The sequence below is a fragment of the Prionailurus viverrinus genome, chromosome F1, assembly GCF_022837055.1.
Source record: "Prionailurus viverrinus isolate Anna chromosome F1, UM_Priviv_1.0, whole genome shotgun sequence".
Lineage (NCBI taxonomy): Eukaryota > Metazoa > Chordata > Mammalia > Carnivora > Felidae > Prionailurus > Prionailurus viverrinus.
Genome location: NC_062577.1, coordinates 7,705,960 through 7,727,246, shown reverse-complemented (window position 1 = coordinate 7,727,246; position 21,287 = coordinate 7,705,960). Strand labels below are relative to the sequence as shown.

The following is a 21,287-nucleotide window of genomic DNA, read 5'->3' as shown; positions in this document are numbered from 1 at the left end:
CGCAGCCGTGGCCGTCCTCCCGGATGGTGCAGGGCCCCTGCATGGCTCCTCTTCCTCTGCCAGCCCGTTCAGCGCTGTGGAAGAGGTGTGTCCTTGGTTCTTTTCCAGGCTCGCTCCACTCTCTTCCCAGCAGTGTGTTCCTGCTAAGTACTCCCACTCCTACGTCAGCAGCCGGGTTTCTTTCCTAGCCCGTCAGCAGCCGGGTTTCTTTCCTAGCCCCGGCGTCAACTGCGCGCTTGTTGGCCTGCAGGCACCACAAGGCACCCCCCATGCAACACTTTCAGAACTTAACGCATCACACCTCATTGTCAAGTCTACTCGCAGCTCAGGCGGTCCCTGCTCTAGAGAATGGCACTACATCTATCCCGGTCCCAGGCCAAACATGGGCACTCGAGTCCCTTCCTGCTTCTTTCACTCCCTCTCCATCTCCTCTCCTCCTCCCACATATGCTCATTAAATCTGACCCCTTGTTTCCACCGCCACTGCTCTATGCCTGAGTTCCATACAATGGTTCTAACTGAAGGAGTAATGAGTTTAGCTCTCTTGCTTCAGGTAAGACGTAAAGTGTAACAGGGCTAGAAAATTCTTTTATACTTGTTGGGGAAAAAAAAAAAAAGCCCACAAAAAATTAACATGACAGGAAACAAAACTGTCCTCTAAGGGAGGAAGGAGAAAATTATTACTATAAACAATCCCATAATCTCTACCTAAAGGGGCCTTTTAGCAATAAATCCTCTTTCATTAATGGTCCAAATTTCTATTGGGAGTGAATAAAAATGAAATGGATACTACCTTTAAAATTCTGTATTTATTCTTAGGTTATCTCTTGGCAAAAGGATCGATCCTTCCTTCCTTCCTTCCTTCCTTCTTTAATTTTTATTTTTGAGAGAGAAAGAGAGCTGGGGAGAGTGGCCGAGGGGGGAGAGACAGGCTCTTTAAGCAGGCTTCATGCTCAGCGCGGCGCCCGACATGGGGCTCAATCTCATGACCCTGGGATCATGACCTGAGCCAAGGTCACGAGTTGGATGATGCTCAACCGACTGACTCTGGGTTTTGGCTCAGGTTACAACCTCACAGTCTGTGAGTTCGAGCCCCACTACTAGTGCAGAGCCTGCTTGGGATTCTCTCTCTCTCTCTCTCTCTCTCTGACCCTCCCCTGTTCATGTGCTTTCTCTCTCTCTCAAAATAAAAAAATAAACAAACTTAAAAAAATAGTCTTGAATTAAGATTTGAATTAAATGCCACTTAGTATTCTCACAGCTTCAGTAATTATAGCTCCCTGCTTCATACATCAGAAACAAAAAACAAACAAAAACCCCCAAATTCCAACATGAACCAATGGGGCAGGGCCAGGTCAAGTTTCTCAAAATGCAATGGTTAGAATATTCTAGAAGCCATATCCTGTAACCGGTATCTATCAAACCAAACACCAGAGGAAGATCCATCTTTACTACAGGCATTTGCTTTTCGCTTCTAGACCACAAGCACACTGTATACCCTCCACCTGAGGCTCTCTAGAAGTGCTGCAGCCAGTTTGACTGACCCAAGGAACTGTCCACTATTTAAAACTTTAGGAACTCCAAGGAGGAACTCCAAGAAAAACCCATACTGGTACTTCCACCGTCAGGCTTAGATAAGACCACTCTGGCCAGTACAGAATGTAGTCTACACATTAAAACACATAATAAATTTAAAATAATAATGACAAAAACAGTAAGAATATCAGAAATGGCCCTTGGATAAACGTAAGTTCAGAGGGAAAATAGTCCTTTGGAGTCTGAAATCTGCTACTGCTCTACCATTGTGATGAGAACTTTATGGGAGGCCTGTTCCTCAGCGGATTTCTGAGGCTTCTCTGAAAAAACTGTATTTCCTCTGGAAATGTCTTCCAAAACTCATGCTGGTGGAAGATTTCAAAATTCTTCAATTACTATGAAGAACAGCAGGTATATTTACTGGTGCCCTGGTCTTTCAGGATCCTTCTCTTTATCTTGGAGAAAACGATATCTGCTCAGGCTCCCTTACGAATATAATTCCCTAATATCAGCTCTGGCACTAATAAATCCCACAGAACAAATATATCCCCGGTTGCTAGAAACTTCTGATAAAATATTTTTGGAATGCAACTTCACAGATGTATACTGGGCTGCATTAATAAATTATTTGGTCTCTTTAGTTGAGAAAAGCTCTTGACATTACCCTGGGAAAAAAAATCACCTGAATGAAAATTCAGGTAAATGACGACAGAGCTGGGGAGCTGTAGCTCTATCATAACACAGTTCACTGACCACAAACGCATAATCAACAAGTGAGTCAGTTGCTTTGAAATAAGTTTTAATATTTCAAAGCAATTAAATACTATCAAAAAAATAGCGTCTTATATTTAAAGACATTTAAATCTAATGTCATTTTTACCTTAATTATAAAACATAATTACAATAAGCCAATGGTAAGTCTTCAAAGATAACAATAAGCCAATGGTGACGGTAATGGCTGCACTGGAAGTCTGAAGAACTGGAACACTGTCTAATTCCGAGGATGACCAGTGATAAAGGATCTAGAAGTCATATGACACGATGGAAGAAACCCTGAAGGGATCAGAGAACTTCTGGCCAATCTATCTCCCCTTCATTTTACTGCTTCCTCATGCCAAGCATATACACCATCACTACCATCACATTTAAATCCTGTCCAGGCCTCAAAATCCAGTCGAAGCTCCACTTTCTACAAAGCCCTCGTGACCCACCCCCAGCTAGAAACAAATTCTCCCACGTTGATGTCTCATGGACCGTGGCATACTTCTTATGAATCTTCGATTACATTTTCATCCTATTTTCTCCCCAGTTGCAGAAAAAGGGACACATCTCTTTCCAGTTTCAAAGTGTATCCTCCACTCTGTACTTGTGAGCCTAGCTCTTCCCCCTACCTTAGTTCCATCAACTGTTTTTCTGTCTTCAGCCTCTTTCTCTCTTGTGGTTCCTTCCAGCTGGCCCATAAACCTACTCAAATTTCCTCAATTGGAGGAACAGTATTGGAAGTCCTAGCCTGAGGAATTAGGCAAGAAAAAGAAATAAAAGGCATCCAAATTGGACACAAAGAAGTAAAACTGTCACTGTCTGGGGATGACACGATTCTACATCTAGAAAACCCTAAAGACTCCTCCAAAAACTGTTAGAACTAAGAGAATGGCTCTGCTCACGTTTATAGATACGTGTGACCTCTGTAAAGGGATCAAACATCTCTGAGTCTCCACTCCCTGATCCATAAAAAGAGAAAAATAGTGCCTCATATCACTGTTACAAGGATTAACTGACACAATCTATACAAAGTGCTTAACACACCTAGTAAATACTTACTGATAGCCCTTATTGTAATATTACGGTATAAATTATTAGGCCATAATAAATCATAATATTTTATAATAAATTAGCACTTTAAAACAAACGCCAAGTAAATGGAGGAGACTTAAAATATGGCAGTGACTTCCAGAAGAGCTTTCTTTTTTTCTTTTTCTTTTTTTTTTAAAGTTTATTTATTTGAGAGAGAGAGCAAGAGCACAAGTGGGGAAGGGGCAGAGAGAGTGGGAGACAGAATCCCAAGCTGGCTCCACACTGTCAGTGCAGAGCCTGACACGGGGCTCGAACTCATGAATTGTAAGACCATGACCTGAGCTGAAATCAAGACGTGGAGGCTTCATGGGCTAAGCCACCCAGACGTCCCAGAAGAGTTTTCATGTTTTAAAAGGTTTGGAAAATCATTTCAATCTTTATTACTCCTAAGGGCAGAATTCAAAAGAATATAGGTAACAGGGCTATACAATAGAATAAGATGCATCAAAAATTACTATTCCCGGGGCCTTGGGTGGCTCAGTCAGTTGAGTGTCCAACTTCATCTCAGGTCATGATCTCACAGTTCGTGGGTTCAAGCTCCACATCGGGCTTTGTGCTGACAGTGAGGAACCTGGTTCAGATTCTGTCTCCCTTTCTCTCTGCCCCTAGCCTGCACAAGCTTTCTTTCTCTCAAAAATAAACACTTAAAAACAAACAAACAAACAAACAAACAAACAAACAAACAAACACTACTATTCCCTGTCAGTGGATGAGCCCAGGCACAGGGTAGATGACCATTTGTTAGAAGTACTGATGAAAGAAGTTTGCTGATCAAAACTGAGCAAGACTTTAAAATTTGTCTAATATTTCTAACATCAAAAAGAAATTCTTTGGTTGTTTCTACTCATGTTTATAAAACTTAATACAATTTTTTGACTTTTTCAATTGTTACCTATATCACAGTCGATCAGATTTAATTCAGAATAAAGTAGTGTATGAGGCAGAACAATGGCCAAAGAGGTCTACAACCTAATTCCTAGAAGCTATGAACAGTTACCTCACACAGCAAGAGGATTTTACAGATCTGATTAAAGGTCTTGAGATGGCAAGATTATGCTCAAGTATGTGGGTAATCATAACGTTCCTTATAAGAGGAAAGGGAGGGGGTGCCTAGATGGCTCAGTCCGCTAAAAGTGTCTGACTCTTGATCTCAGGGTCTTGAGTTCAAGCCCTATGTTGGGCTGCACGCCCTACTTAGAGGCGGAGGTGGGGAAAGAGGGGGTCAGTGAGAGAGAAGATGTGATGATGGAAGCAGGAGTCAGATGGACAGACTGAAAGACCTGAAGAGACCTCACTTCCAGCGCTGAAGGCAGAGGACGATGCCACAAATCAAGGAATGTAGGGGGCCTACAGAAGCTAGAAAAGGGAAGAAAGTGGATTCTCTATAGAGCCTCCTGAAGGAATGCAGGCCTTACAACACCCTAATTTTAGAACTCCTAACATCCAGAACTGTAAAGATAATAAATTTGTGTTGATTTACTCAACAATTTTACTACTAGTTACATCCTCCAAAGAACTGAAAAACAGCGACTCTAAGATACTTGTGCACCAATGTTCACTGCAGCTGTAGCTAAAAGGCGAAAACAACCCAGCCGTCTATCAATAGACAGAGAAATAAAATGTGGAATATGCACACAATGGAAGATTATTAAGCTACACATGCTATAACATAATGAACCTTGAAAATATGTTAAATGAAGCAAGTCTGACACAAAAGAATATTGTATAATTCCACTTCTATAAAGTATCTAGAAAGACAGAAAATAGATTAGAGGTTACCAAGGGCTGGGCGGAGAAGAAATGAAGAGCTATTGCTTCCCCTAGGGGAAATATCCTTGGCAGTATCCTTGTCCAATATACTATAAGAAATATCATTACTATTCTCTTATCCAGATGTATAATTTTGTTGAGAGGAAATTATTCTGGCAAAATAATCCAATCTTCCATTTTCTTCACTCATGATCTTGGACTTTTTAAGTGAGGCTATGAAAAGGTTACAGAACCTATTGGCTAGATAAACAACACATTTGTTTTCTTTAAACTAAGCCTGGGGGGGGCTGGGTGGCTGGTGATCCATGAGTTCGAGCCCCGTGTCAGGCTCTGCCGCTGACAGCTCAGAGCCTGGAGCCTGCTTCAGATCCTGCGTCCCCCTCTCTCTCTGCCCCTCCCCTACTCACGCTCTTTCTCTCTCTCTCTCTCAAAAATAAATGTGGGGAAAAATTAAAAAAAAAAAAAAAAAAAAAACTAAGCCTGACCCCCCCCCCAAAGTTTATTAATCTTATTTGTTTGTTTGTTTATTTATATCAGTTCCTTAAAGGTAACTACGTCAAAACTCATTCACTCTACTCAAACTCTCAAATTTGAGGCAGTGTAAGATAATGAAAAGGAATGAATGGCTCATGGTCTTTATGATCATAAATGAACAGTTCTGAATTAAGTTCCCTTATCTGTAAAACAGGCATACTACTTACCTGATAGGAATATCTTAACAATTGTGATGTAAAGCATACCTAATAAAAGCAACAAGCCATGCATACCTAGTAACATTTCAACACATTTTAACTGCTGACATTATTTTTACTACCATCCTTGCTTTTCTCTTAAATACCCACTTGAACTACTTTAACGATAAATGAAAAGGATGAAGCAATTTGAATTTGAATTATTCTTCATTTTCCTTTTTCCTGCCACCTCGATGTTCTGTCATTCTTCAATCCTATCTTCTCCCCAGTTGCAGAAAAAGGGACACATCTCTTTCCAGTTTCAAAGTGTATCCTCCACTCTGTACTTGTGAGCCTAGCTCTTCCCCCTACCTCAGTTCCATCAACTGTTTTTCTGTCTTCAGCCTCTTTCTCTCTTGTGGTTCCTTCCAGCTGGCCCATAAACCTACTCAAATTTCCTCAATTGGAGGAACAGTATTGGAAGTCCTAGCCTGAGGAATTAGGCAAGAAAAAGAAATAAAAGGCATCCAAATTGGACACAAAGAAGTAAAACTGTCACTGTCTGGGGATGACACGATTCTACATCTAGAAAACCCTAAAGACTCCTCCAAAAACTGTTAGAACTAATAACTGAATTCAGTAAAGTAGCAGAATACAAAAACCAATATATAAAAATCTGTTTTGTCTTTATAACTGACAACAAACTATCAGAAAGAGAAATTAAGAAAACAATCCTCTTTATAACTGCGTCAAAAAGAATGAAATACCTAGAAGTAAATTTAACCAAGGAGATGAAAGACCTATGCGCTGAAAACCACAAGACGGTGATGAAAGACGCTGAAGAGGACACAAATAGATGGAAAGATCTTCTGTGCTTATGAACTGGAAGAATAGTGTTAAAATGTCAATATTACTCAAACCAATCTACAGATTCCATGCAATCCCTATCAAAATCCCAATGACATTTTTCACAGAAATTGTTTCTGTGAATAATCCTAAAATGTGTATAGAACCACAAAAGAGCCTGAATAGCCAAAGGAATCTTGAGAAAGGCTACAGCTAGAGGCATCACACTGCCTGACTATAAACTATATTACAAACCTATAATCACCAAACCAGTATGGTATTGGTGTAAAAACAGACACAGAGATTAATACTGTTGATCTGTACTACTGCATAGAGAGTCCAGAAATAAACCCAGGCACATACGGTCAATTTATGACAAAATATAGAAAGGACTTGTGCAACTCAATAAAGAAAAAAAATCAATCTGATAAAAACGGGCAATCTTCCCAAAGAAGACATACGGATGGCCAACAGGTACATGAAAAGATACTCAACATCACTAATCATCAGGGAAATGCAAATCAAAACCACAATGAGATACCCCCCCCCCATACCTGTCAGAATGGCTATTATCAAAAAGACAAGAAATAACAAGTACTCGTGAGGATGTACAGAAAAGGGAACCTTAGTGCACTGCTGGTGGGAATGTAAATTGGTACAGCCACTATGGAAAACAGCATGGAGGATCCTCAAAAGACTAAAATAGAACTACCAGCAATTCCCCTTCAGGGTATTTATCGGAAAACACAAAACAAAACAAAAACAGTAATTAGAAAAGATATGCACGCTCATGTTCACTGTAGCACTATTCACAATAGCTAAGATATGGAAACAACCAGTGTCCATCCGTGGATGAATGGATAAAGAAAGTGTGGTTATATTCACACAATGGAATACTCTTCAGCCATAACAAAGAATGAAGTCTTGCCATTTGTGTTAACACGAATGGACGTGGAGGGTATTATGCTAAGTGAAGTAAGTCAGAGAATGACAAATACCGTATGATTTCACTTATAGGTGGAATCTAAAAAGGAAAACAAACAAAACAAACCTCATAGATGCAGAGAACAGACTGGTGGTTGCTAAAGGGGAGGGTGACTGGGTGGTGGGTGAACAGGGAGAAGAGGGTCAAGAGGTACAAACTTCCGGTCAGAAAATAGTAAGTCATGGGGATGTAATTACAGCACAATGACTATATTCAACAATACTGTATTGCATATTATGCAACTTTACATGGTGACAGGGGAAATTAGACTTATGTGGTCATCATTTCACAGTGTATACAAATATTGAATCATATTGTACACCTGAAACTAATGTAACGTTATATGTCAATTAGACCTCAATTAAAAAAAATAGTCATGATTCATGATTTCGAGCCCCGCAATGGGCTCTGTGCTGACAGCTCAGAGCCAGGAGCCTGCTTGGAATTCTGTGTCTCACTCTCTCTCTGCCCCTCCCCCCTCATGCTCTTTCAAAAATAAACATTAAAAAGAAAAAAGTATTCCAAATCCAAGAAAATGTGAGACTTTAGTTTTATTATAATTTATTATAATGCTAATTTAGCTATTATTATATTTTCAGTGGTTTTTTTCCACTGAAAACTTCACTTATTATTCAGTTAGCAAAAACTAAAAATGCATACACCCTTTACAATGAAACAATCTGCAGGTCTGTTTGCTTTAAAAAAATTTTTTTTAACGTTTATTTATTTTTGAGACAGAGACAGAGCATGAGCAGGTGAGGAGCAGAGAGAGAGGGAGACACAGAATCTGAAGCAGGCTCTAGGCTCTGAGCTGTCAGCACAGAGCCCGACGCGGGGCTCGAACTCACGGACTGCGAGATCATGACCTGAGCCAAAGTCGGACGCTTAACCGACTGAGCCACCCAGGCACCCCTGTTTGTTTTGCTTTTAAATAAAATTCAATTTGTAAGCATGTAATTGTCTGAATAAATTATAATTCCGTATCTAATATCGTGAACATGGTAATTTAACAGGCAAACTGGAACTCAAATATATTTTTATATTCCTGAGCTAACAAACTGACATCAGTAGGAGATACTAAGAACGTAGTGATAGGCCCTTAACATTTCAGAAATTGACATTCGGGGTTTTAGTTATCTTTAAGTACATGTAAAAGTCCTTAACATGGAAGTAATTTGCAATTTTACAAAGGCAACAATGCTGAGTTTTAGAGACATTAAAAAGTAAAACTCTATACTGATACTACTCAGTTCTAGGAGTCTACCTACCATGCATTGCAAATATACAAGGCAGGAAATTCATGAGACTGTTTTAGCAATTGCTACAGCTAGAATTTATCTTATATATAGCTCTGAAAATAGTTTTAATCCTGAATATATACAAAGAAATGCTTAAATTTTCTGTTTTATTTTATTGCAATTCATGGGAGAAACCAAATACAGGGTGTAAATCCTCATCCTGCCTTTATTTCCTGACTGATTTTGTGCTTCAATTTCCTATTCCCTAACTTACAGTGTTGTCATTAAGAACTCAAATTGAAATCAGGTAATAAGTCCAGTGCTTAAGATTTTTAAAAACATGTCATCAGGGGATTATTAAATGTTGGCGCTCAATAAATGGTAGCTACTGAAACGTCTATTATTAGTGGTGGTTTCGCAAGGAATCTGACGTAGAGACCTTTTCAGTGTTCTCCAATCATTCTGAGTCTGTTTCTCTTCGTTGAGAAATACATGCTTCTTGGGAGCTGTTCTTTGCTTTTTTTGAGACAGAGAGAGAGCATGAGTGGAGGAGGGACAGAGGGAGAGAGAGGGAGAGGGAGAGGGAGAGGGAGAGGGAGAGGGAGAGGGAGAGGGAGAGAGAGAGAGAAAGAGAGAGAAAGAGAGAGAGAAAGAGAGAGAGAAAGAGAGAGAGAAAGAGAGAGAGAAAGAGAGAGAAAGAGAGAGAGGAAGAGAGAGAGAAAGAGAGAGAGAAAGAGAGCGAGAGAGAGAGAGAGACACTCGTAAACAGGCTCCATGCTCAGTGTAGAGCCCGACGTGGGGCTCGATCTCACGACCCTGGAATCACGACCTGAGCCGAAATCAAGAGTCAGATGCTTAACCCAATGAGTCACCCAGGCGCTCTTGAAGCTGTTCTTTAGAGTGCCTTGCACACTCTCTCCTAATGTCCTAAGGGATCGACTGCCTTGTTTCTATGCAGACAAGTCCCACACTTAACTAAATGGAGAAAGCACTCGCAGATGGACCCGTGCTACACAATAATGCAAGACAGGGCCCAGAGGACAGAGGAACAGCAAAAATGAGACTGGCCGACAATCCAGACAGAATGGTGTACCTCCTCGGGAGGTACTAGAGCAGTCCACGTGGCTAGCCTCAGAGTATTTTGAATGACGTGTTCAATATAACAGGAAGTCCCATGGCTCCGTTTCACATAAAGAGACAGGTATCCTTTAGAGATTAGAAGACTAACAAGTATCTCCAGGTATAGAACAATTTACAATGAAAGATATGTAGGCAGGAACTACATACTGGTTCAACTCATCTACTTCAAATTAAACGATGGTGGGGCCAGCAGGGGTGGGAAACAAAGACAGTTTCTAGGAGGGACTCACATTCTCACTATCTCCCATAGTAGGTCGTTTTTTAAATGGTGGTCAAAGAGGCAACCCTCTCCGCAAGTGAAAACCTAGTTTACCTTAGAAACTATTACTTTCTGTGTATTCCTGCCCACAATTCCCTTCTTTACATGGCTGAGTATTTCAATTTATGCCTTTACCAGAAACTGGGGAAGTCCCTGTGCCATCTCTGGCAGATGATAAAAACACACGGGTCAACGTCCTTTCAGCAATGTGATAAATTAAAGAGTTTGGGCTGTGGAGACATTCTATACGGATTTACCGCACAGTATAAATTTTTTTAAATGACCAAATAAAAGAACGTATTGGAAACAGGTATGTGTTTTTAACCATCTATCTACTGACACTAGCATAACTTCAATATAATTTGTACTGAATGGGGGTGGGTGGGTAAGATTTACTGTTTTGATTAACACCTGTAGCAAGAGCAACTTTTTACTGAACGGTTACTGTGTAGCTGGCTCTGTGCTTAATCCATTTCCTTTACTACTCACAACGACCTATGAAATATATTGTCCCCATTAAATAAAGTTAGGAAACTGCCTTAAAGTCCAAAGCTAATGAGTGACAGGGGGTGCCTGGGTGGCTCAGTTGGTTGAGCGTCTGACTCCGGCTCAGGTCATGATCTTGCAGTTGACGAGTTTGAGCCCCATGTCGGGCTCTGTGCTGACAGCTCAGAGCCTGGCCCCTGCTTCGGATTCTGTGTCTCCCTCTCTCTCTGCCCCTCCCCTGTTCACACCCTGTCTCTCCCTCTCTCAAAAAGAAACAAGCATTAAAAAAATTTTCAAAGCTAGTAAGTGACAAATCCCTAATTCATACCCAGAACCACCTGACCCTAAAGGACTATTCTCTCAACTGCTTTATAGTTCCTCTGATAAACAGCAACAAAAACATGAAGCGATCTGAAGAAACTAAATAATCTTAAACAAATACAATACCAGCTCCTGCAAGCACTAAATGATCTTTGACAACTCAATACTCAAATTGGTTTTTATTTGCCAAATAGGAGTCACAGTTAAGTGGGAAGTTTCTTCTGGTAACGCTATTAGATCTAGTTAAAAGGTGGGTGTGGGGAGGGTCTCTTACCTGTGTTGCCATCTCCACTCTCCATAGACGGTTTACTGGTTTCTGACGGATTATTCATTCTTGAGTCTGCAATGAATCAGAGGTGAATGAGGTTTTTTAAAAATTGGGGATGTGGTTAGGGAGGCAAAAGTGTGGCAAAGGAAGGGTTTAAGAATACTGACTGATGTTACAGTCCTACGGTTCAAAGACAGGCAGTGTCATCACTAAAACATTGGAAATTATCGTGAAAGTTTATCTGAGAGAAATTCTGGACTTCCCTTAACCCTGATGCAATCCACAAATAAACTGTCTTTCTAAAGAATTTTAACATTCTTCTAACAAAGACAACAGACATCTAACCTGAAAAAAGTTATAATAGGATTTGACATGTAAAAGAAGTAAATATAATACGAAGCATAAAATACGTTAAAGAAACAAAGCTGGGGCAAAGTGCCTTACAAAGTAAAACACGTTATTCTCCAAATTTTCTTTTTCCATAAGCAAAGGTATTTGTTAATCAAACCAAAACAATCTGTTGGTAATCTTCATAACAGGCTGGCAGTAACTCAACCTAGCAGAATAAAAGGAAAATATCTCCGTATTTACTCCCCGTCCAGACAAACTAACCATGTGTTAAAGTAACAATATGTCAAATTCATACCTCAATCATAAACCACTACAAGAAGCTGTACCACAAGGCGTAACAGATATATCCAACAATTTCAAAATTGAATCACAACCACACCCCTCTAAAAATTATACTACCTATCTGATATCGCATATGAACCTGCTGACATGGGTTTATTTCCCTAAGGGTTATCTTTTAATGAAGGTTTTCACAGTAGAAAGTTTTCAGCAAGCAGTATTAGGTATCCCAGAACAGCTGCAAGACACAAGAACAAGTCTGCTTTTCTCCCGCCTCTTCAATAGAGTAAAAACTAAATATACATTTAATATATACCTTATTCTATTTCTACTGTAAACCCAAACTTTGCATATTTGTAATCAACTGAGTTTACTATCCAGCAAGTTTTCCCCTACTGGGCTAAGAATCACTTAACTCTAATTATTAGGTGCGAATAAATACATGATGGGATATTTGATTTTTTTTTTTTTACTGAAAAGTACATTTTGTCATCCATTTCAATGTTTAACTAGGAAATCAAACAATCATCACAAGTCCCAACCATGCTGTCCACGGTTGCTTTATCCAAATGCATAAGTGACGAGAAAGAATCGAGAGTCCTCCTGCCATAAATTTCATCTCCAGCCTGGAAGCCGTGTAATAGTTTTTCTAGTAAGTTTTTAAAACAGATGCTGGTCTTATGGTTTTAGGCAGTTCTAGCACATCTTTGGTTTTTCCCTCTGATGTGTGAAGGATTCAAATTCATATTCTGTGGTCATAAATGAGACTAGTTCTACAATTTCCTCACCCCTACTGTCCAGAAAAATTTAAATGTCACCAAAGGCATACTAGGGTTTGAAAGGAACAGGTGTACAACTTAGTGAAAATCAGCTTTCTGAATGACTTCAACAAAATCTTATGAAAGTCAGCAAAGATCACAGCAAATGTTAACAAACCAAAATGCTTCCTTTAGAATGTATGTTAAAAAAAAAGTGGAAAAATATGAACCAGTTAACATTCAGAAGAGGGTAACAATGTTTCCATGTATCTTTGTACAAAGAAGTAGGCATAACTCTTAACAAGTCAGGAACCTGTCCCTGTGCAATTCATACCCTAATTTCCACGTGTCTAAATTAAAGATTATGTCACAGGTATTCTGTGTGAATCTTCGAAGCATCTTCTATTGAATTGTAAAGAGCTTCAAAGACATTTAACAAAACCACTTCACACATACACATACATATACAAATAAAATTCTGACTTAGCTGTACAACAATGTGAAGACTGTTCAAATGACAGTTACTGTTAATTACAAATAACAGAGGTACAATTTCTAATTCTAAAATAGAATGCTAAAAATATTTCAAAAAGGTATTTTCCTTTCCTTCCTTGAGTTCCCAATTTAGCAGATTTTGTAAAAGAGTAAATACAAGTTCTTTTCTTGATATCTGAAGGTTTTTTTCTCTCTGGGCACACTGAACTGTGCATGAGCCTAATAACAGTTTACAAACTGCTCTGCGATTGGACTGAATTCTTGACATCGGTTTTTTGTTTTAATTGTGGTTTTTATTGTGCTTTACAAATATTACTACTGCCTTGAGTTTGGGCCATTCCTTCTGCCTGGAAGTGTAAACACTGACAGAACTATCATTTAATTTTATCCTTAGCAACTGTGAAGGAGGTGGGCAGGGGGTGGGGGTGGGGCTCAGTTTTTTAAGTGAGAAAAATGACATAGAGGAAAAAAAAAATCACTTGCAAAGATTTTAAACCGTGAGTTATCAAAGTCCTGGAGTTCATGTCATCTGACTCTCCAGGTGACCAGAGTGACCCGAAGAGGTTTCAACAACTGTGTGCACACAGACAAAACTCAACACAAAATAGGGCCACCGTGAGCCACAGCGTGTCTCAAAACCAAAGTGCCTCAATCTATTTTAAATCTCGGTTACCAAAGACAGTTTATATAATCAAGCCGCACATCCCCCTCCCTAAAAGGCTTGCTGTTCTATAGAGAAAACTTTAAAATAGGCTTTCCAGCACTTAACATTGTTTTCTGAAGAAGAGAAGTTGATTTTTTAAAACATAAGGAAAGGCTGATATTTGCCAAAATTTGAAAAGTTGACGGTTTCTCAAATCTGGAAACTGATCACCAGTCCCACTGCAGCAACCACCGCAATGACCCTCTGCATCAGTATTTATGGGAGCCATTCTGCACTACGGCTCCACCTTATTTTTCACTATGCACTTTGGTTTTTCTAGAAGACATTCGCCCTTAGGTTGTAAAACATTTTTTATTAATATGTACATATTATTTAGGCATACTTTATCCCTTGTTTCCGAGTTAGAGTGTTTTTAGAACTACGTGAAATGCTCCCAACAGATATTTCCAAAAAGCAAAAATGTCCTCCGTTCAAGACGAATTCCAACTCCACACTATTTACAGAAAATGTCCTCTGAACCAGGAGAGCTAGTGGTAGGGAGGGACCTACTGCAAGTTCAAGTATGCTCCTGCCCTGCAAATGCTTTCCTCCTTCTCTGCTCAATCCACCTCCCCCCTTCCCCCCCGCCGAGGTGGTTGCATATGCGATTAAGCATTTATGCATAGTCAACCCCACACGCGCTATTTCCATATTAAAGCTTATAAGAAAGAACTGTGCTGGTACCCACCTAGAACATAGTCACTGCAGTCCAGCATTGCTGTGAAATCTTCTAGAGGTTCAGACAGTCCAAAGCAAGGAAGAAACAGGTAGCAGTTTGGGGTGGGTGAAAGAAGGTACTACTATTTCTAACAAATCTACACTATGTTCTTCAGAGAACAAGGGTGGGAGGTGGAAAGTGGATTAGGGGGAGAAGGAAAATACAACTTCAGTTACACCATAGCAATCTTCAACTGAATAAGGAAACTTCAGTTGCTCAGAGGAGTTTTAGTCTCTCCTACCAGCTAGGACTGACATTGTCAAGGCAACTGAAGCATGAAAAGTTCCCCTTTTTGTAATAAAATAGAAACAAAGATTGCAGCTGGCAGTTTCCATAATGAAGCTTAATCAGTATGCGTGTGATTAGGGCCTTATGCAAATCTCTCCTCGTTAGCACAGCAGCCAGCACTTTGAAGTCCACGAACAATTCATTTACAGAACACACTGAAAGCACTCCCTGCATAATTTAAATCATTGCATAAATATTTATCAGCCCATTTGCATATTAATTGGCAGTGCATGAAGGGAAAAATTATCTCCTGAGTGCCAGCATAATAATTAGGAGGATAAAATGAGATTTCTTCCAATGGCCTGGCTCCTCGGACCTAACTTGAGATAGTACCGGGGGAGAAGGGAGAGACAAGAGACAGAGTTCTGTTAAAATGGCACTGAAATGACACGTACAAATTAGAAACAACTCTACAGACTTAAGCACCTTTAATCTTATTCCTGCTGGCAACAATGACTTCAGTAATAAGAGGATTTGCAAAAAGCTTTCTACACAATCCAAATAATCCCAAGGAAACAATTAGCAAGGTAGAAGCAGAACATAGGGCTGTCACGATGGTGCTAGCCCACTGATAGGGAATTTTCCAAATATTAACATACGCTGTCTGGGGAAAGCCCTGCTTTAAAACAAGGCAACAATATAAATCCAGAAGCAGTGCAAGAGCTGTAAAATTATTTTCAAGAGTATGGAAATTCACTATCTATAAATCTCTTCAAACTATCAAATTCACAGAATAGATTAGCCAAATGCCGCCCACTGTGCGGTGTCCTTCCTCCATCAAAATCAATCTAAAGTAGAAGATGGTTTGTTATTTACAATCTCAATCATCAAAAAAATAGGTCATATAAATTATGAAATTAATTAGTGTTTAAGTAAATTTCACCAAATGTATATGAATATATACACTTATTCTCTTTGCTGAAGAATGTATCTATTCAATTTAAAGTGAATTTACAAGGCAAACATCAGCCCCAAGCTTTTGAGGCATTACAGTATGACATTCCACTGTAATCACCATAGACAACTCAGCAGAAGATTTATAAAAAAATCCCATGAAGTAGGTATTACTACCCTCTTTGGGGGGGACAAAAAAGGAGAAAAAGGAAACTGAGGCACAGAGGGCTAAAGCACTTTACACTAATTTACACTATTTACACTAATAATTTGGAGTCAGACTTTAAAACCGGATTTCGCTGACACCAAAATCTGAGATCTTGGCTGTTATTACACATTGTGGCCAAGTTATACCTTCATGGAGGTGGTAGGCATGGGGGGGGGGGGGGGCGGGGAAGGGGCTTGAATAAGGCAGCAAATTAAAATGGCTTGTTTTCAATGTAGTGAGCAAACTAATAATTGGTGGCAAAGATTTTGTGTTTAAAAGTCAAGTATGTCCCGATACACAGAAGAGTGCACTACAACTGAGGAGAGTTCTCCAGGGTATTATCCCATTAATAACTGTTTTTATTTAGAACTAGTCTTCAAGCACGCCAAGTGTCTGATTTTTAAAAATCTGTATGTCCCTTTTTCCACCATTCAGGTTGAAATTAAACTCAACCCGCATATGTGGAAATGCAAGACGAGACTTCTATTAGGGACCTCTAAAAGGATTTCTCTGAAAGTCAATAAATTAGCTGGGACCAGAACCAAAAACTTTCTTAACTTTTGGATATGCACTCTGTTTCTATTGCCAGTTTTTCTGTTTCACAGAATCACAAAATCCACATGAGGAAAGAGTTTAGGGGAGAAATTTAACATTGCCATTCAGTACCAGTGAGATTAAGCTCGTTCCCTTTTTGAACCCTAATTTTCTCACCTGTAAAATGATAGTGTCTTTTTCACGAGGTTGCTGTGCGGATGAATGTGCTTGTGCCTCTTAGACTAGATCATGGACTGGAGCACGAGGCAGCTGTGCCACTGGGGGGTGGGGGGGGGGGACATCGCAACACAGGATAAACATGCTACATCTTTCAAGAGCACCAATTTCATTCGATGACAATTCGCAACACTTTGTAGTAAAACAATCAAGAATACATTATACAAGAAAATATGAAATTCAAATGAGTTGTGAATGCATTGGGCTCTATACAAGTTCTACTTGGTGAGAAAATATTAGAAGCAATGATGAATGTGATTGGAATATAGTAGATAGCAGTATATCTTTCTTTCTCTCCTCTTCTGCCTTCATAAAATTTTACATTTACTGCCTGTACTTACTATAGAAGATCTCTTCAGGTCACCATCTACTTTTCATGCTGTATGAGGTTAACACCTCTAAACTACCTTTCTTATACTAATTTGGCCTTTCATAAATCAGCTAAGCAGGACTTGGAGCTACAGCCAGACAATCACTTCCAACTAAGAAGTGTTCCCTGGAAGGTACCCTTGCAGGGGCAGGACCCTGGTAGTGCACGAACCAAGCACCAACCCCCCTCAAGCCAAGAGAGTCCCACAGGGTCTCTGTGTAGCAGGGGGCATAAGGCTCACCAACTCACATGGGCTGCTCCCCAGAGAGGGACCCCTATCCCCTCTACTGCAAAGGTCACCGTCTTCACTCCAGGAACAGGAAGGGGGGGGGGGTGCAAAAGAAGGCTGCACTGAGATGCAGCTATCCAGAGTGACACGAAGCCTCGCCCACGCAGTGGACTTTGTTACAATGGGAAGGACAAGAAAACTCCTACTTGCCACTCTTGATATAGGTACTCTGCACCTTCTAAAAGGCAGGTTTAAATACTAGAAGGTTGTCCAGGCCTCTACAGATGGAGTGGGGGAGGGTGGCCACCATCTAACCCTCCCCTGCACTCCCCCAGTCACGGCACAGTTAGATCCAAAAGAAGACAGCTTTTCCCCCAAAGCTCAAATGTTCACTTTATTTGGTCCTCTGTCCGAAATATCAAATTAAAACTAAAAAGAATACCCTTTAAAAAAAAAAAGAAAAGAATTTCTGGGAAGTCTGTGGGGCTGTCAGTCATTCACACTTCAGCATAAATTAATCCAATTCAATTGCTTTCCTTTAACACCTCATTGAGTTGATTAGTGTGGTAATAATTGTTCGCACTGGAAAGAGTCCAATAAATGCTGGTTAGCCTACCTGGCCTCAGGGGACAGGGGTGGGCACACAGGGTTCACAAAGGTAGAAAAGAATAGAAAACAGCAGTATGTGGAAGTATAAAAAGGAGCTGAAAGGGCAAAGTTAAGATTCACACTCTTTCAAAATTATGCTTAAAACTGAGACTTTATTTTTCATTCTCCTTCTCATTTTAGTAATTTCTGCACTCTTCATGGGGCCCAGACTCATGATCCCAAGATCAAGAGTCCCATGCTCCTCCAACTGAGCCAGCCAGACACCCTGGAGCCCTTTCTTTAAAAAGGCGAAGAAATGCTCTTCCAGGACCCAGAGGTCATGGCTAACACTATCTGTATTAGAGTAATCTTTTACTCGTGATCTCACGGGCTAGTCTAGGTCTCATTAGAAAGGCAACTGAGGACAATGACAACTCAATTACAAAGTAGCTTTTTAAAACACATCCTTTGTGTATGAGTGAACTGAGGTAGGCCTGTACTCTACCTACCAAAGTCATCAAGTTCCAACCTGGTGACATTCCGGAGGAGCAGCTACTTGTACAGGTTGTCCTCGACACCTGTATACCTAGTCCAATGCGGGAGGGAATGTCCAACTGAGCAACCGTTCCCTCGCACCTCGTGTCTGCCTCTCCGGGGGATTTTTCATTTCCTAGCTCCACTGCTTTCACTCCTAGGCAATCTCAGTTGCACACCAACAGCCTTTTTCGTCTTCACCTCTTTCCAAAATCCACCGCTACTTTGGTCGCCTTACTAGCTTGTTTACAGAAAGCAAGGACACTACTTCAGCAGATGCTCGGTAGTAAAAATACTTCAGTATCTCAAGAATGATAAATTGTTACCTTATCAAAAAAAAAAACTCATCCCCAAACCCATCACCCACAGACAGCCTAAAATAATTTACTAATGCCCAAATACAAAAGAACACTGAGGATCTGAAAATTTCTTCGATCCGGAATCAAGTGATGGGTATGAGCACTGCCACTATTCTTATGTGCTGTATATCACAGTATATGTGAATGGTGCCCCCTAAGGTTGCAATATGGAGGTTTTGGTGCTTAAGAAAAAAAAGATTTAAGAAAATGGCACGTCTGCTATTTCCTAAAACTCTAGATGGACAAACACCGAGACAGAAGTTATTTGATCAATTTGGCAAGTAAGCACTGCTAAACAAAAAGAGATCTGAAGGATAATCTTAGTTCCTAAAAACCAAACTGAGGCCTAGAGAACGACTCTTAGGTCACACCAGTAAGTGGCAAAGAAAGCAGGGGGGAGAAAGACATAACAAGGAGGCAGGAGAGGAAAAGAAGTAAAATAAAGTATGCTGAAACTCATACCCATGATACAGAGATTTGTAGTTGGTTAATTAAAAGGCTCAACTTAAAATAAATATCATGAAACCATTATATACATACCTTAAACATTTCATGCTACCAGAAAGTACTTAAATATGTATTCATTTACCAATCTTTTGATGGTGGGCCAAAGCCTGATGCTTTAAAATCAGAATCCACTAATTTGGGTTTTCGCTTCTTTTTGGGTAAATCATGTCCTTAATACTTGCTCTAGTATTTCCAGTTTCAATTTCTTACGCTTTGTTTTTCAAGCTTTGCACATTTTACATAAATATTAAGAATACAAAAAACTCAAGAAAAATTTCACAAAACAATGCTCCTTCCCAGATGTAATGCAATCTGATAGGCTTTTTTTTTTTTTAACTGCTGATTTCAACCTACGACATTGACTTCATGACCCATAGATTGAAGAGCTTCTTGACATTGACTTCATGACCCATAGATTGAAGAGCTTCTTTAAACGTAAGGCGGGAACGTAAAAGAAACACCAAGCACTCTGAGTACAGAATCTTTTTCTTTTTTAAAAAAGAATAATTCATCCCTAATATTTTACAGCTCTTTTTTTCACATCCAATTTAGCAGTATTTTTTAGTAATTGCCCTTTATCTAATCTTTTCAAAACATTCGACTTAAGTTTTCATAGAAACATCATCTCTTCCTGTTCTTCTCCTTAGTTTATATAATAATGATTCAAACCGTGTGACTAAAATAAGAAACACGACCAGCCTGAACAGGCTTGGGAGCACAAGCGCGCAATGATCCTGATGACCACGCCACTCGACTGTAGCAGCGGATATGCAGACGTACTGAAGGGCATTCGGCATGCTGCAGGGCATCAGTGTGTTTCAAGCAGGGATCCTCAAGGCATCAGTTCATCTAATGAGTCATTTAAGTGCTGGCTTGTTAAGAAAGCTACCACACTAGAGAGCAGCTAGTATTAAGTGGCTGGTGCTTCTGCGCTCTTCCTTAACCCCTGCCGACATACATTGCCACGGTCATCATCGCGGCTCATCTAGTGCTCCATTTAACACCCTGGCATCCTTTAGGGAACATACCATCACAGAATTCAATCCTGAATTTCTTGGTTGTAAAGCTTTAATGTCACTAATAAAGGTGTGCCGTCATGCTCAATGTGTCTGTCTAGGGGCGCCTGGGCGGCTCAGTCGGTTAAGCGGCCGACTTCGGCTCAGGTCATGATCTCGCAGCCTGTGAGTTCGAGCCCCGCGTCGGGCTCTGTGCTGACAGCTCGGAACCTGGAGCCTGCTTCGGATTCTGTGTCTCCCTCTCTCTCTGCCCTTCCCCTGCTCATGCTCTGTCTCTCTCTGTCTCAAAAATAAATAAAAACATTAAAAAAAAATTTAATGTGTCTGTCTAGTCTATCTTATCATCCTGTTTCTTTTCTTCTATAACTGTCTTTTCTTTGTTCTAGTTTCAACAGTTTTGCAAAGTTACTGATTTCATGCATGAGCACATTCAACAAATATTTACAAGGTGCTGCCAGGCACTGGGATAGGAACTGGGGATACAATGCTGAGCCACAGAATGCTTACAATTGAATGGAAAGAAATATGAAGCGATCATCCAAAAACATAATCACCAAGTATGGAAATCCCATGGAATAAAAAGAACAGGTGGCTATGCAGCTTTAATACAAGTCTATAATTTGTCTTGACATCTTTGGCTAATATTAGAGCTCTCCTACTTTAACAACTGCAATGTAACTTTTTCTCTGATTCCATTTCTTAAATCCATGCGATACAGGCTTTGTTTTGCTCAAAATCACATGCTGCTTTATTATTCCCATCTGTCCTCTGAACCATTATGTCTCATTTATGGTATTGGTAATTTCGTCCTCTCTTTTTATGTCTCTCTCACTCTCAGGTTTCATA

At 40.0% G+C, this 21,287-nt stretch overlaps 1 protein-coding gene across 3 annotated transcripts in view; it reads right to left on the bottom strand.

Moving 5' to 3' along the window:
- The window catches only part of POU2F1 (POU class 2 homeobox 1), a 182,011-nt gene that overhangs the window by 61,464 nt on the left and 99,260 nt on the right, over nt 1-21,287 (bottom strand). For 2 of the 3 annotated variants that reach the window (XM_047840561.1, XM_047840564.1), the window contains one exon: nt 11,380-11,445. In XM_047840561.1, coding sequence (XP_047696517.1) covers nt 11,380-11,445 — 66 coding nt within the window. Of the gene's footprint in view, nt 1-11,379; nt 11,446-14,647; nt 14,933-21,287 lie in introns of those variants that run through there. The other variant, XM_047840563.1, reaches the window with a different exon arrangement.